This window comes from Anser cygnoides, chromosome 1 (assembly GCF_040182565.1).
Source record: "Anser cygnoides isolate HZ-2024a breed goose chromosome 1, Taihu_goose_T2T_genome, whole genome shotgun sequence".
Taxonomy (NCBI): Eukaryota; Metazoa; Chordata; class Aves; order Anseriformes; family Anatidae; genus Anser; species Anser cygnoides.
This window is the reverse complement of record NC_089873.1, coordinates 169,840,093-169,852,373: the sequence shown is the minus strand read 5'-3', so window position 1 is coordinate 169,852,373 and position 12,281 is coordinate 169,840,093. Positions and strand designations below refer to the sequence as shown.

The 12,281-nt window shown below is 39.2% G+C and overlaps 1 protein-coding gene across 9 annotated transcripts in view; it reads right to left on the bottom strand.

Moving 5' to 3' along the window:
- The window catches only part of DACH1 (dachshund family transcription factor 1), a 380,086-nt gene that overhangs the window by 122,920 nt on the left and 244,885 nt on the right, over window positions 1–12,281 (bottom strand). For 6 of the 9 annotated variants that reach the window (XM_048079100.2, XM_048079099.2, XM_048079098.2 and 3 more), the window contains exons 4-5: window positions 1,907–2,062; window positions 1,161–1,333 (exon numbers count right to left, since the gene is read on the bottom strand). In XM_048079100.2, the coding sequence (XP_047935057.2) occupies window positions 1,161–1,333; window positions 1,907–2,062 (329 nt within the window). The remainder of the gene's footprint in view (window positions 1–1,160; window positions 1,334–1,906; window positions 2,063–12,281) is intronic. The other 3 variants (XM_048079101.2, XM_048079104.2, XM_048079102.2) reach the window with 1 other exon arrangement.

The following is a 12,281-nucleotide window of genomic DNA, read 5'->3' as shown; positions in this document are numbered from 1 at the left end:
AACAGAAAGTTAAAAATACTAGTGAAGATCAAATTTTGAATTCTTACATATGAAATGAAATAGCTCACAGATGATGAAAGAAAGGGAAATACTAGGAAAAATAGTGAAAACAAAGTTTTGTTGCCAAAGTAATTCATAATTCTCAAGTGTAGTTTTGCATGTGCTCCTCCTTCAAAACTTTTGTAGCTCCTGATTTGAAGGTCCAACAGATTTTACATTTACCCAGATCTTGTCAAAAGGATTGTATTAAATGACAGATTTCCAACATAGTTGTAAAATGTAAAATAATTTTGCCACTACGTTTTTTGTTTGTTTGTTTGTTTGTTTTCTAATGTAAGGAAGTTAAGTAATAGCACAAAATTAACTAGCACGCAATTCTTTTTGTATCTTGTGTATTAGAACTAAAGAAGGATAAAGATGCAAAATGTAAATATCTGAATTAATGTCAAATCAAATCATAAATAACTGGTAGTAAGAGAAAAAAGCTTTTAAAATAAATACACGTCATCCTCAGTCAAAAAGAAAGAAGACTCCATGTCTCTGCTAAATAAATCTCTGACCAAATTAATTTGGGATGGAGAAGGGGCTAGACTGCTACTCTTGTAGGCAATAAAACCTAAAATGGGTAGACATTTTAGAATGAGTGTTCTCTACAGTACTATTATTATTGCCTGGAGATTATTGGGTCTGTTCTGTGTAACTTTATCACATTCTGTTCCAGCATTTGGCAATTTAAAGACAAAGTATTAAGCCTTTCAGCCTTCTTCAGATACTTTGCAGCATTTCAGTTCAAATGCTTAGAATTACAAATTGGAAGAACAGACAGACTCCATCTTTGCTTGTTTTAATTTAACAATGAAATAATGTGTTACTTGATATCTTGAGGAACATGCCATTAGATTACAGACTATTAAATATGAAAAACCAGAAAGCTTTGTATTCTGTATGAAAAGTGCTTCAGCTTCAGCATTATTTTAATACTTATGATTATGATATGGGAGAGGAGAAAATAGAACTGGTGACCAGTAGCCTACTGTTCTCAGAGCTACATACTGACTTTATGACTTACCTTGTAACATCTGACACCTACCCATCTTTGTAATACTTATGATGCCTCTGAGTGTGCTAGATTTATTTTATTTAATTTTTAATATATTTACCTTAATAACAGATGTCTCAACTCTGGATGGAGGACTCTGCACTTGTGCTGCTGCTGCCATGTTGGCAATGGTACTAAGGTGATTCATCTGGCTCATAGCCATTGTGACAGATGCTGGAGGTAGGCTCACAGGAATTAATGGGTGGGGCATCATCATAAAAGGAAGTTCCAGTCCTGGTGGGGAAAAAATAAATGCAAATAGGATTACTTATTTTCTCTCTCTATATATATACTATATATATATATATATATATTTCTGTTTTCTCCTCATGGACAATAATCAGCTAATGGATGACAAGATGGGTCCCACATCAGGACAAAGCAGCAATGCGTCTTTTCTTTTCTGGGATGTGCATGTGTAAATCACTAGCAACCATGGAGGGTTTTTACATACAAGTAGAGGCTATTAGACATCTTTGATCTTTAGTTTGATCATATCAGTGTAATGTTGTACAGTATCATTGATGAGCAAAGGCTGTTTACTATCTTTTCTAATATCTGCTGTAAAATGCCTTAACAATGCATTACCATGCCACTTATACACTGGTTAATAATTATTTTAAGTATCAGTTTTATTGCATACATATTTGTTCTTTATCAGCTCCACTTCCCCTGCTAGAACTTTGAAGGAAGTATTCCAATATCCCCCATAACTTTGACTTTTTGATAGCCTATTTATGTAAACACAAAATAAAGACAGGAATTGGAACACTACTGATGTTAATGCTGAAAGATGTCAACCCGTACCATTTGGCAGAAGGTGATTCTGTTGAAGAGGGTTGAGAGGATGGCTAACTGGAACATTATGCTGTCCAGGCAAGTTGGGGTGGTTAACAGAGGACTGTGATCCCTGGGTGGGGGGAGACTGAAGTTTTTCTTTATCCCAAGAACCATCACTGCTGCCTGTGGGGAATGAATATATATTATTTGGATGAAGGAAAACTCCAAATTTTTAATGTCTGAATTTGCAAGGAAGGCCAGCAATTTAACCTTTCTTGCAAGTGGCAATTTTTATTTATTTATTTATTTATTCAGTATGTGGGCTGGGAGAAGGGCAATTTATTTTTCTTTTCTGTTGTTGTTGTTGGTAGTGGTGTTGTGTTTTTGTTTTTATTTTTTTTTATTTTTTTTTGGTGGTGGTGGTGTGTTTTTTTTTCATCTGCTGAAAAAGATACACAAGGATAACTTATTAATTTGAGTTAGAACATGGACCTAAAAGTATAATAGTGGTGTTCAATCACGTGAAATTTGTCTGATGTATTAATGTTTTTACATATACTTTTGCCATTCATAGCAAGTAAAACCATATGTGGCATTTGTTTTATATGTGTTTATTATATCTAAAAAAAATAATTTTTTATTATGCCAATTAAAATTTAAACTATATTAATATTTCTTCCTGTATTTGTGAATGAGCAAATATTATAGGAATTAACTAAAAGATTCATTTATTGAACATACTTGGGTGACATTTCTTTGTTGTATATTACATTTTTATTGCGTATTATTAATTAAATTGTAAGGAAATTAAATTGTAAGGAAATATTAATTGATTCCTGCAGTCTTTTGCTAGTGGAATGGATTAACAGCAAGGAAAAGTGTGGGCAAAAAAGGGCAGAGATGAGCAATAGTTCATGTAGTTAAGCATTTTGCTGGGCCCCTGATAAAAAATACCCGCAGAACTCAACGGAAAAATAGTATTAAAGGACAACAAAAATTATTAACCTTTACATTTTTGTATAGTAGAAGCGGAAAATCCTTTCTTAAGACATTATTTATGGTGCCTATTCATGTGCAATGCTCAGATTGAGCATATGTATGTCTACACATATGAAGTAATCCATAACTATTGTATGTTTGTATATTTATCATATAAAAACAATAAACTATGTTTGAATATATTAAAAAATCACTATATCTATGCATTCTCAGCAGCATTAATATACACATCAGCAATATTTGACCTCTTCCTTTTTCATATGGAATGCAATTTCACCTTCCTGACTGAATGTTTCTGCTGTTTTCATGTGAATTTCTCTTGATAAGGACTTTAGGATAACATTAGTCAAAACCTATTTAATCTATACTCAGTTTATATTTAGCATTGAAGGTTACAATGAAGTGTATATTTCTGAATGTTTTTCTACATCATACTACCTAATAAACAACAGGGCCTTGAAAGCAACAGGACTAATACCATCTCCTCCTTACTTCAGTAGAAATTAAGCACATTGGTCTTGACATTTTTTAACATCAATTTTATGGGATGACAAAAGCACAAAATTTGGTAGAATTCCAATTTAATTTCTCTACATCTATTAAAAACCTGATTGTAAAAGCTGTACAACATAGCTTATAATGAAAAATACTCCATTATTGCCATGATTTTCTTTCCCTAGTTACTTCATGAAGACAGTTAAGGCTCAATATAAATTCTAACTCATTAGCTCAATACTGTCTCAATCCCAGTATAAAATGTTCAGAAGTAGGTAATGAAAATTCAGTCCTAACTCTACCGCACACAAACACAGCAATTTTATGAAACAATGAAAAGGATCAACTATATTAGATATTTCTACTATTTTACATGAAGCTGTCACCACCTTTATGCAGTGTATATAGCTGAGCTGGTTAATAACTGATTTGAATCTCATCATCACCTCTAATAAGTGAACATGTTTTCTTGTATTTTGAAAACTCAAGGACTCTAAAAAACACATGAAACAACTTTCAAACACATATATAATTAAAGGAGCTAAACCTTAGCTGAAAAAATAAATCTTCTAATTTTCTTTTCTCACAGTTTCTGCTTATTGCCACTGTGACATTTATATTTCATTTATTCTGAATATTCATCCAAATATGACCCCAGAAATGAGAGTTAAACAGAAAATGTGTTCACCTCACTTAATTTAAGCCAAGATGTGGGTGTTGATGCAGATATGTACTCAATAGAAGAAGACAGGTAGTTCCAAAGGGTCTTTCATCCCATCTTTGGGTACATGTGCACAAATAATAAAGCTCTTTGTATGGCACTTAGGGCTTCCTTAAAAGACAGCCACCAAAAATCTGACAAATACTGAGCAGGTACAAGCCCAGTCTAAATCTTTGCACCTGTTAAATAAAGGTCAAAGAAAGAACTTTGTTCTGGCAAATGATGTATCAGAGTACATCCGACTCGTCCATGCTGCTCTTATTTCATGCTGGATGCAGACGTCTGTCCTGCTGCATCTAACATGAAACCAGCATAAGCCCTGTGTGTTGGCTAGTTTAACACAAACGGGACTACACTGCAATTCAGATGAATACCAGTACTGCCTAGTAACCAGATAACACCTACACATACAAGAGATGAAGAAGGAAAGAACATAAGAGACAAATGGAATGAATGCCCTCTGGGCTTGCCTACATCTTTACAGTAAATGCAGAGAAAGCATTTACAAATGGATTAGAATTAGATAGCTTAAGTAAAATGAATCTATGTCAATATGTCTTGCTTTTGTAGCTACAAACTCTCCAATCCTCACCATCCACTGGAAAATAAATAAATAAATAAATAAATAAATAAATGGACATTTATTTCTGTTATTCTTAAAAAAAAAAAAAAAAAAAAAAAAAAAAAAAACAGAAAAGGATATTCAGTTTGTAAAATGTACTTCACACCTGGAGCAAAGTTCTTGAATTTACATGTACAGTTATAGTATTCTTAACAAAGAGACCATTTTACAAATCTTTTAAACACTTTTTAAAAAAACCTTTCCCATCCAAAGATGCTGACATACATATGTACCATACATGTATGAATACATGCAATATGCAGAATATATTATTAAGTATTATGAATATTTGTTAATATGATAAGCATGGAAGTTTTCTGCATTTCAATTTCATAGAGCTGGTGAACTCCCAGTAGTAAGATATTTTTCCTATTTATTAACAGAACCGTCTACATTACAATTAATTTCATGTTACATGCTGATGTTTGATATGGAGATAGAGTCAATTCTACTGTAACCTTTCATAACCTGGTCAAAACATTTTGCACAGTCAGTCATAGATTGCCAATTAGGCACTGATTATATGGCCCAGAAAATAAATCATTTTAAAATCAGAACTCCTTTCTGCCTCCAAAGTACAGTGTCTATTCTTTTAGAGTGATACCAAAACCAATACTAAACTGGAATAGATAAGTTTCAGAAAGCAAATTATCCAGGGTAGTGTCTAGTCAGTTACAGATTCCTTCATACTTGTAGTCCAGCAGCCTCTGTCGAGATTTGTTTACAATGAAAATGGTTCATAGACAGAATCCAATCCATAACATTAGAAAACACTTTCAAACTACAGGCTGCTGCACTACTTAACACTTTAAGTGGACAGACATGAAAACAAATAGTCTTGGCCATTTGCTGTGTGTTTCTTACACTAGTTAAGCATAACAATTTTCCTCTTAGAGGAACCAGTTATTTTCATTAATGTCAAAGCAAAATAAGTGTTATTCCTTAGACACTACTCGCCGTCTGTACAATTAAGTGCAAGCTACCAGTTCTGTCACTTTTTACATTTGATTTGGACTTAATGCATACAGTGGTTTCAAAGAGTATTAAAAATTTGTTGCCTTCTTCCTCTTCACTTGTTGCCCTGCTGGAGGCTTACATTTTTCCAGTTTCCATCAGTAGTTGACAAGTCTTTGTAATAGGATTAAAAGCTTGGACACCTGATATCCCTGGGTGCTGCAGTTCACCCTCATAAAAGCTGTTTGCTTCAAATTGAGAGAAAATCATTTTTAGTGGCATAATTAATTAAATTATGCAAAGTATTTCAGATTCAGCACAACCCTTTCTGAAGCAGCAATTGGAAGCTCTACATTGCATTCAACCTGCATTTCAATTCATGCTGCACCAAGTTGACAAGAGTAGCATTTTCAAGGCTTTCAAGTGCAAGGGACGCAATTTTGAAATGTATATGCTACACATTGACTGCTCAAACTCTATACATGTGCACTCGAAAAGGCCAGTAGCAAACTATGTTGTTCCTGTGCTATAGTACTAATATAAGCATTAAAAAATTTGAAATTAAAGTTCCAAGTGTAAGTAGCTATTTAAAAAACGTGCTTCGAGTGTCTCATGTTTACTCATCACAGTCTGATGGAACAATAATAACGATGCATTTTCATAATTTCATAATTTAAAAGACTGATTAAAGAATTTGGTGTTTCCCCAACAATCAACATTTCAGCACGTATTTTCAGCTCAGAGGCTGGTGCCAACACAGAAATTTTGGGTTTTTTGACCATGGGGCGCTTCACTCGGCACCCAGCCTGATGGCTGCAGACGGGTCCCTATCTCTAAGGGGAAAACGGATCCTAGCCCAGGAGCTAGCAGGGCTCGTTGAGAGGGCTTTAAACTAGGAAAGAAGGGGGATGGGGCTGAAAGAAGGCTTGTTGGAGCTGTGCCGGGGCGAACAATGGCAAAGCCGGGGAAGAAGACAATGGCCCGACTGAAGTGCATCTACACTAATGCACGCAGCATGGGTAACAAACAAGAGGAGCTGGAAGCCATCGTGCAGCGGGAAGGCTATGACTTGGTTGCCATCACGGAAATGTGGTGGGACCACTCATGACTGGAGTGCTGCAATGTCTGGCTATAGGCTCTTCAGAAGGGACAGGCAGCACAGAAGGGGTGGTGGTGTGGCTCTCTATATTACAGAGTGTTTAGATGTTGAGGAACTTGAGGCTGGGAATGATAAGGTTGAGTCCCTGTGGGTTAGGATCAGAGGGAAGGCCAACAAGGCAAGCATCCTGGTGGGGGTCTGTTATAGACCGCCGAACCAGGATGAGGAGACTGATGAGGATTTCTACAGGCAGCTGGCAGAAGCCGCGAAATCGTCAGCACTTGTTCTCGTGGGGGACTTCAACTTCCCAGACATATCCTGGAAGCACAACATAGCCCAGAGAAAGCAGTCTAGGAGATTTCTGGAGAGCGTGGAAGATAGCTTCCTGACGCAGCTGGTTAGAGAGCCTACCGGGGAGGTGCCCCGCTAGACCTTCTGTTCACAAACAGAGAAGGACTGGTGGGAGATGTGGTGGTCGGCAACTGTCTTGGGCAGAGTGACCACGAAATGGTTCAGTTCTCTATTCTTGGCGAAGTCAGGAAGGGGACCAGTAAAACCGCTGTCTTGGACTTCCGGAGGGCTGACTTTGAGCTGTTCAGGACACTGGTTGGCAGAGTCCCTTGGGAGGAGGTTCTGAAGGGCAGAGGAGTCCAGGAAGGCTGGGCACTCCTCAAGAAGGAAATCTTAATGGCTCAGGAGCGGTCTGTCCCCACGTGCCCAAAGACGAGCCGACGCGGAACTAGACTGGCCTGGCTGAGCAGAGAGTTGTGGCTCGAGCTTAGGAGAAAAAGGAGGGTTTATAATCTTTGGAAAAGAGGGCGGGCTACTCAGGAAGAATATAAGGATGTTGCGAGGCTGTGCAGGGAAAAAATTAGAAAGGCCAAAGCTCATCTGGAGCTCAATCTGGCTACTGCCCTTAAAGATAACAAAAAACGTTTTTACAAATACATCAACACAAAAAGGAGGACTAAGGAGAATTTCCACCCTTTACTGGATGCGGGGGGGAACTTAGTGACGAGAGATGAGGAAAAGGGTGAGGTGCTCAATGCTTTCTTTGCCTCAGTCTTTAGCGGCAAGACCGGTTGTTCTCTGGATACCTGGTACCCTGAGCTGGTGGAAGGGGATGGGGAGCAGGATGTGGCCCTCACTGTCCATGAGGAAATGGTTGGAGACCTGCTACAGCACTTGGATGTCCGCAAGTCGATGGGGCTGGATGGGATCCACCCGAGGGTACTGAGCGAACTGGCGGAGGAGCTGGCCAAGCCGCTTTCCATTATTTATCAGCAGTCCTGGCTATCAGGGGAGGTCCCAGTCGACTGGCGGCTAGCAAACGTGACGCCCATCTACAAGAAGGGCCGGAGGGTAGACCCGGGGAACTATAGGCCTGTTAGCTTGACCTCAGTGCCAGGGAAGCTCATGGAGCAGATTATCTTGAGTGTCATCACGCGGCACTTGCAGGGCAACCAGGTGATCAGGCCCAGTCAGCATGGGTTTATGAAAGGTTTATGAAAGGCAGGTCCTGCTTGACGAACCTGATCTCCTTCTATGACAAAGTGACACGCTTGGTGGATGAGGGGAAGGCTGTGGATGTGATCTACCTTGACTTCAGTAAGGCTTTTGACACCGTTTCCCACAACATTCTCCTCAAGAAACTGGCTGCTCGTGGCGTGGACTGGCGTACGCTTCGCTGGGTCAGAAACTGGCTGGATGGCCGGGCCCAAAGAGTTGTGGTGAATGGAGTTAAATCCAGTTGGAGGCCGGTCACTAGTGGAGTCCCCCAGGGCTCAGTGCTGGGGCCGGTCCTCTTTAATATCTTTATCGATGATCTGGATGAGGGGATCGAGTGCACCCTCAGTAAGTTTGCAGACGACACCAAGTTAGGTGCGTGTGTCGATCTGCTTGAGGGAAGGAAGGCTCTGCAAGAGGATCTGGATAGGCTGGACCGATGGGCTGAGGTCAACTGCATGAAGTTCAACAAGGCCAAGTGCCGGGTCCTGCATCTGGGGTGTAACAACCTCAAGCAGCGCTCCAGGCTGGGAGATGAGTGGTTGGAAAGCTGCCTGGTAGAGAAGGACCTGGGAGTACTGGTGGACAGTCAGCTGAATATGAGCCAGCAGTGTGCTCAGGTGGCCAAGAAGGCCAACAGCATCCTGGCTTGCATAAGAAACAGTGTGGCCAGCAGGTCTAGGGAAGTGATTGTCCCCCTGTACTCGGCTCTGGTGAGGCCGCACCTCGAGTACTGTGTTCAGTTTTGGGCCCCTCGCTACAAGAAGGACATGGAGGTGCTTGAGAGAGTCCAGAGAATGGTAACGAAGCTGGTGAGGGGTCTGGAGAACAAGTCTTACGAGGAGCGGCTGAGGGAGCTGGGGTTGTTTAGCCTGGAGAAGAGGAGGCTCAGGGGAGACCTCATCGCTCTCTACAGGTACCTTAAAGGAGGCTGTAGAGAGGTGGGCGTTGGTCTATTCTTCCACGTGCCTGGTGACAGGATGAGGGGGAATGGGCTAAAGTTGCACCAGGGGTGGTTTAGGTTGGACGTTAGGAAGAACTTCTTTACTGAAAGGGTTGTTAGGCATTGGAATGGAGTGCCCAGGGAGGTGGTTGAGTCGCCATCCCTGGAGGTCTTTAAAAGACGTTTAGATGTAGCCCTTAGTGATATGGTTTAGTGGAGGACTTGTTAGTGTTAGGGCTGAGGTTGGACTAGATGATCTTGGAGGTCTCTTCCAACCTAGACGATTCTGTGATTCCGTGATTTTCTGTAATGTGAGCTACCTTCTCTAATAATCAGCAGTTATACAACAAACCATTATTTGTACACTGAAGTGGATAGGTAAAAATGGGATGCATGGATTATTTGTATTCATTAGTAGCACAATTAGGTAGCTAAAGATGGTAATAATAAATTAAAATAATTCTGGACTGGAAAGTAGTGCAGCCAAGAAAATGAAGCAGAAAACTAGGCTGTACACTGTCAGCCTTGCAAGCAAACTGATCTAAGAATACCAGATTCATTTTTAGAAACCCATCTCTTATTTGCTTATCTTTTCTTTTCTCATTCTGTCCCCATTAACATTTAGCTTGTCTCAGTTAAGTTTCCTGTAACGTAAGCTAAGCATTTTAGTTCCCTTTATAGGCAGTAGGGATATAGCCAACAAGCTCTAGAGAACTGTTGAGCTCACTATATAGGAAACAGCTACCTTTGGTCAACTGAATCTGAATCTTCTGGTTTTGGTGACTGCAGTGACTTCTCCCAGACTCAACTCACACCTAAACACGCACCACCTGAGATAGCTAAAATAATTTCAGACATTGTTATAGGATAGATGATTATAGCACAGTACCTGCAGGAGACCCCATGGTCTTCTAGAGATGGAGGTCAGGCACTCTGGGTATCTAAGATAGCAGTAGATACATACCTATGTCTAGGCAACTGAGTCAGGCCTGTCTTGATTTTAGGTGGATTTTAGAAATTAAAGCCAGGGCTACAAAGGTGGTGAAGGGCCTAGAGGGGAAGAAGTACAAGGAGCGACTAAGGTCACTTTGCCTGTTCAGCCTGGAAAAGAGGAGGCTGAGGGGAGACCTCATCATGGTCTACAGCTTCCTCATGCAGGGGAATGGAGGGGCAGGCGTTGATCTCTTCTCTCTGATAACCAGCGATAGGACCTGAAGGAATGGATTCAAACTGAGACAGGGAAGGTTCAGGTTGGATATTGGGAAAAGGTTCTTCACTGAGAGGGTGGTCGTGCACTGGAACAGGCTCCCCAGAGTCTTAGTCATGGCACCAAGCCTGCCGGAGTTTAAGAAGGATTTGGACTATGCTCTCAGTCATGTGGTCTGAATTTTTGAGTAGACCTGTGTGGAGTCAGGATATGGACTCGATGATCCTTGTAGGTCCCTTCCAACTCGGGATATTCTATGATTCTATTCTATAATTCTGTGATTCCAGGCCCTCAAGTCTTCCTCTTCCTTTCATGTGGAAAACTTGCTTATTTTATGGCATCTCACAGAGGACTCCATGCCTGTCTTTAGACAAGGAAATCCTGGTCCCAGCTCAGGCATTTTTTCAGGTAATATTACATACTCAAGCAGTATCATGTGGCAAAAAGACAAAAGACAGCCTGAATTTTAACTATGAACTCAAACTTCTTTTTCTCTCTCTTTTTTTTTTTTTTTTTCCCTTCCTCCCCACCTTATTTTTGGCACTACTGATCTTCTTTGGGTCCCCTTAATCTTGCAAACAAGGCTGCTGTTATCTTCTGTGTTTGATGAAACAAACTGTATCTCAGCAACAATTACCAAACAAAGCATCAGTATCAACTATGTTGGCTCATTTTTTCTGAAGTGGACTACGGACTACTCTTCACTATCTATGCTATTTATGTCCATTGGAAAATATGCATAATCAGTGTGCAAAAAGTTGCTAATCTTAGCATGTGACAGTGAGGAACCACTCCTACTACTGTTTGAATCAAATCCTTCTTTAGATTTGATTGTTATAAATTTGTGATTTCATTTTTGTATAACTCAGTTCAGTCTCTTGAAATCAGCTACAGTCTTTACCTGCCATAAATGAGTGTTGTGAGGTATATAAAGGACAGACATTTATAGATAAAAACACTTTTATAAGACCTCTGTATTACTGATATATCATTAAAAGCAAATATAGCTTTGCCTTATGCTGTCTGTCTCTTATTATCAATGTAAAATATCTATTATATATATTACTACCTCTTCTGAAATCATAAAATGTTCAGGAGAGCAAGTACTATGACAAAGGGGAATAATAAGTTTCTGAAGACTTCTCTGAAACTCTTTGTGTTTCTTTGTTTTTCTAGATATGGATTTTTCTTTTTTAGTTTTTTTCCTCACAAAGCCTTGCCTTGTAATTTTACGGTTATATAGTCACGCTAATGCTCTTAAATAGACCATGAGGAATGTGGCCTGATAATTGAAAGATTTTTATAATTTTCTCTAACATATTGGGTTTATGTGTCTGGTATTTGTAGTTCTGCTGTTCTACAGAGAACAAGCATGTACAGAAGAAAATTCTGCAGGAAAGAAAATATAGTCTTTGATATACATTTTCCCACCAAAACATATAAAGGAGAAGCTGAGAATGTTTAGAAAATATATATGGCTTCTTATTTCTAGACAACAGGAAAAATCAAAAAAAAAAAAAAAAAAAGAGGTTTTCAGCCTCAGTCATATTGACTGCTTCACTTATTGTCTTTATTTTATTACATAGACCATGCCAGAGATTTGTTCCCACTTCATTCCACTTCTCCATATTTATCTTCTGATAAATAAAAATTGCAGTACAAACAGGTAATTCCAGGAAATAAGATGGAATTCTACATGCTGAATATCAGGGTATAGTCTTAATTATGTATCAGAAAATATTGAATTTATATAAACTAATAAGTGATTATTTTTTTTTTACACTAGCACTGAATCCCATGAAATATACATTTCACACTTTATACTAATCCTTCATCATTTTGGCAGAGATTAACAC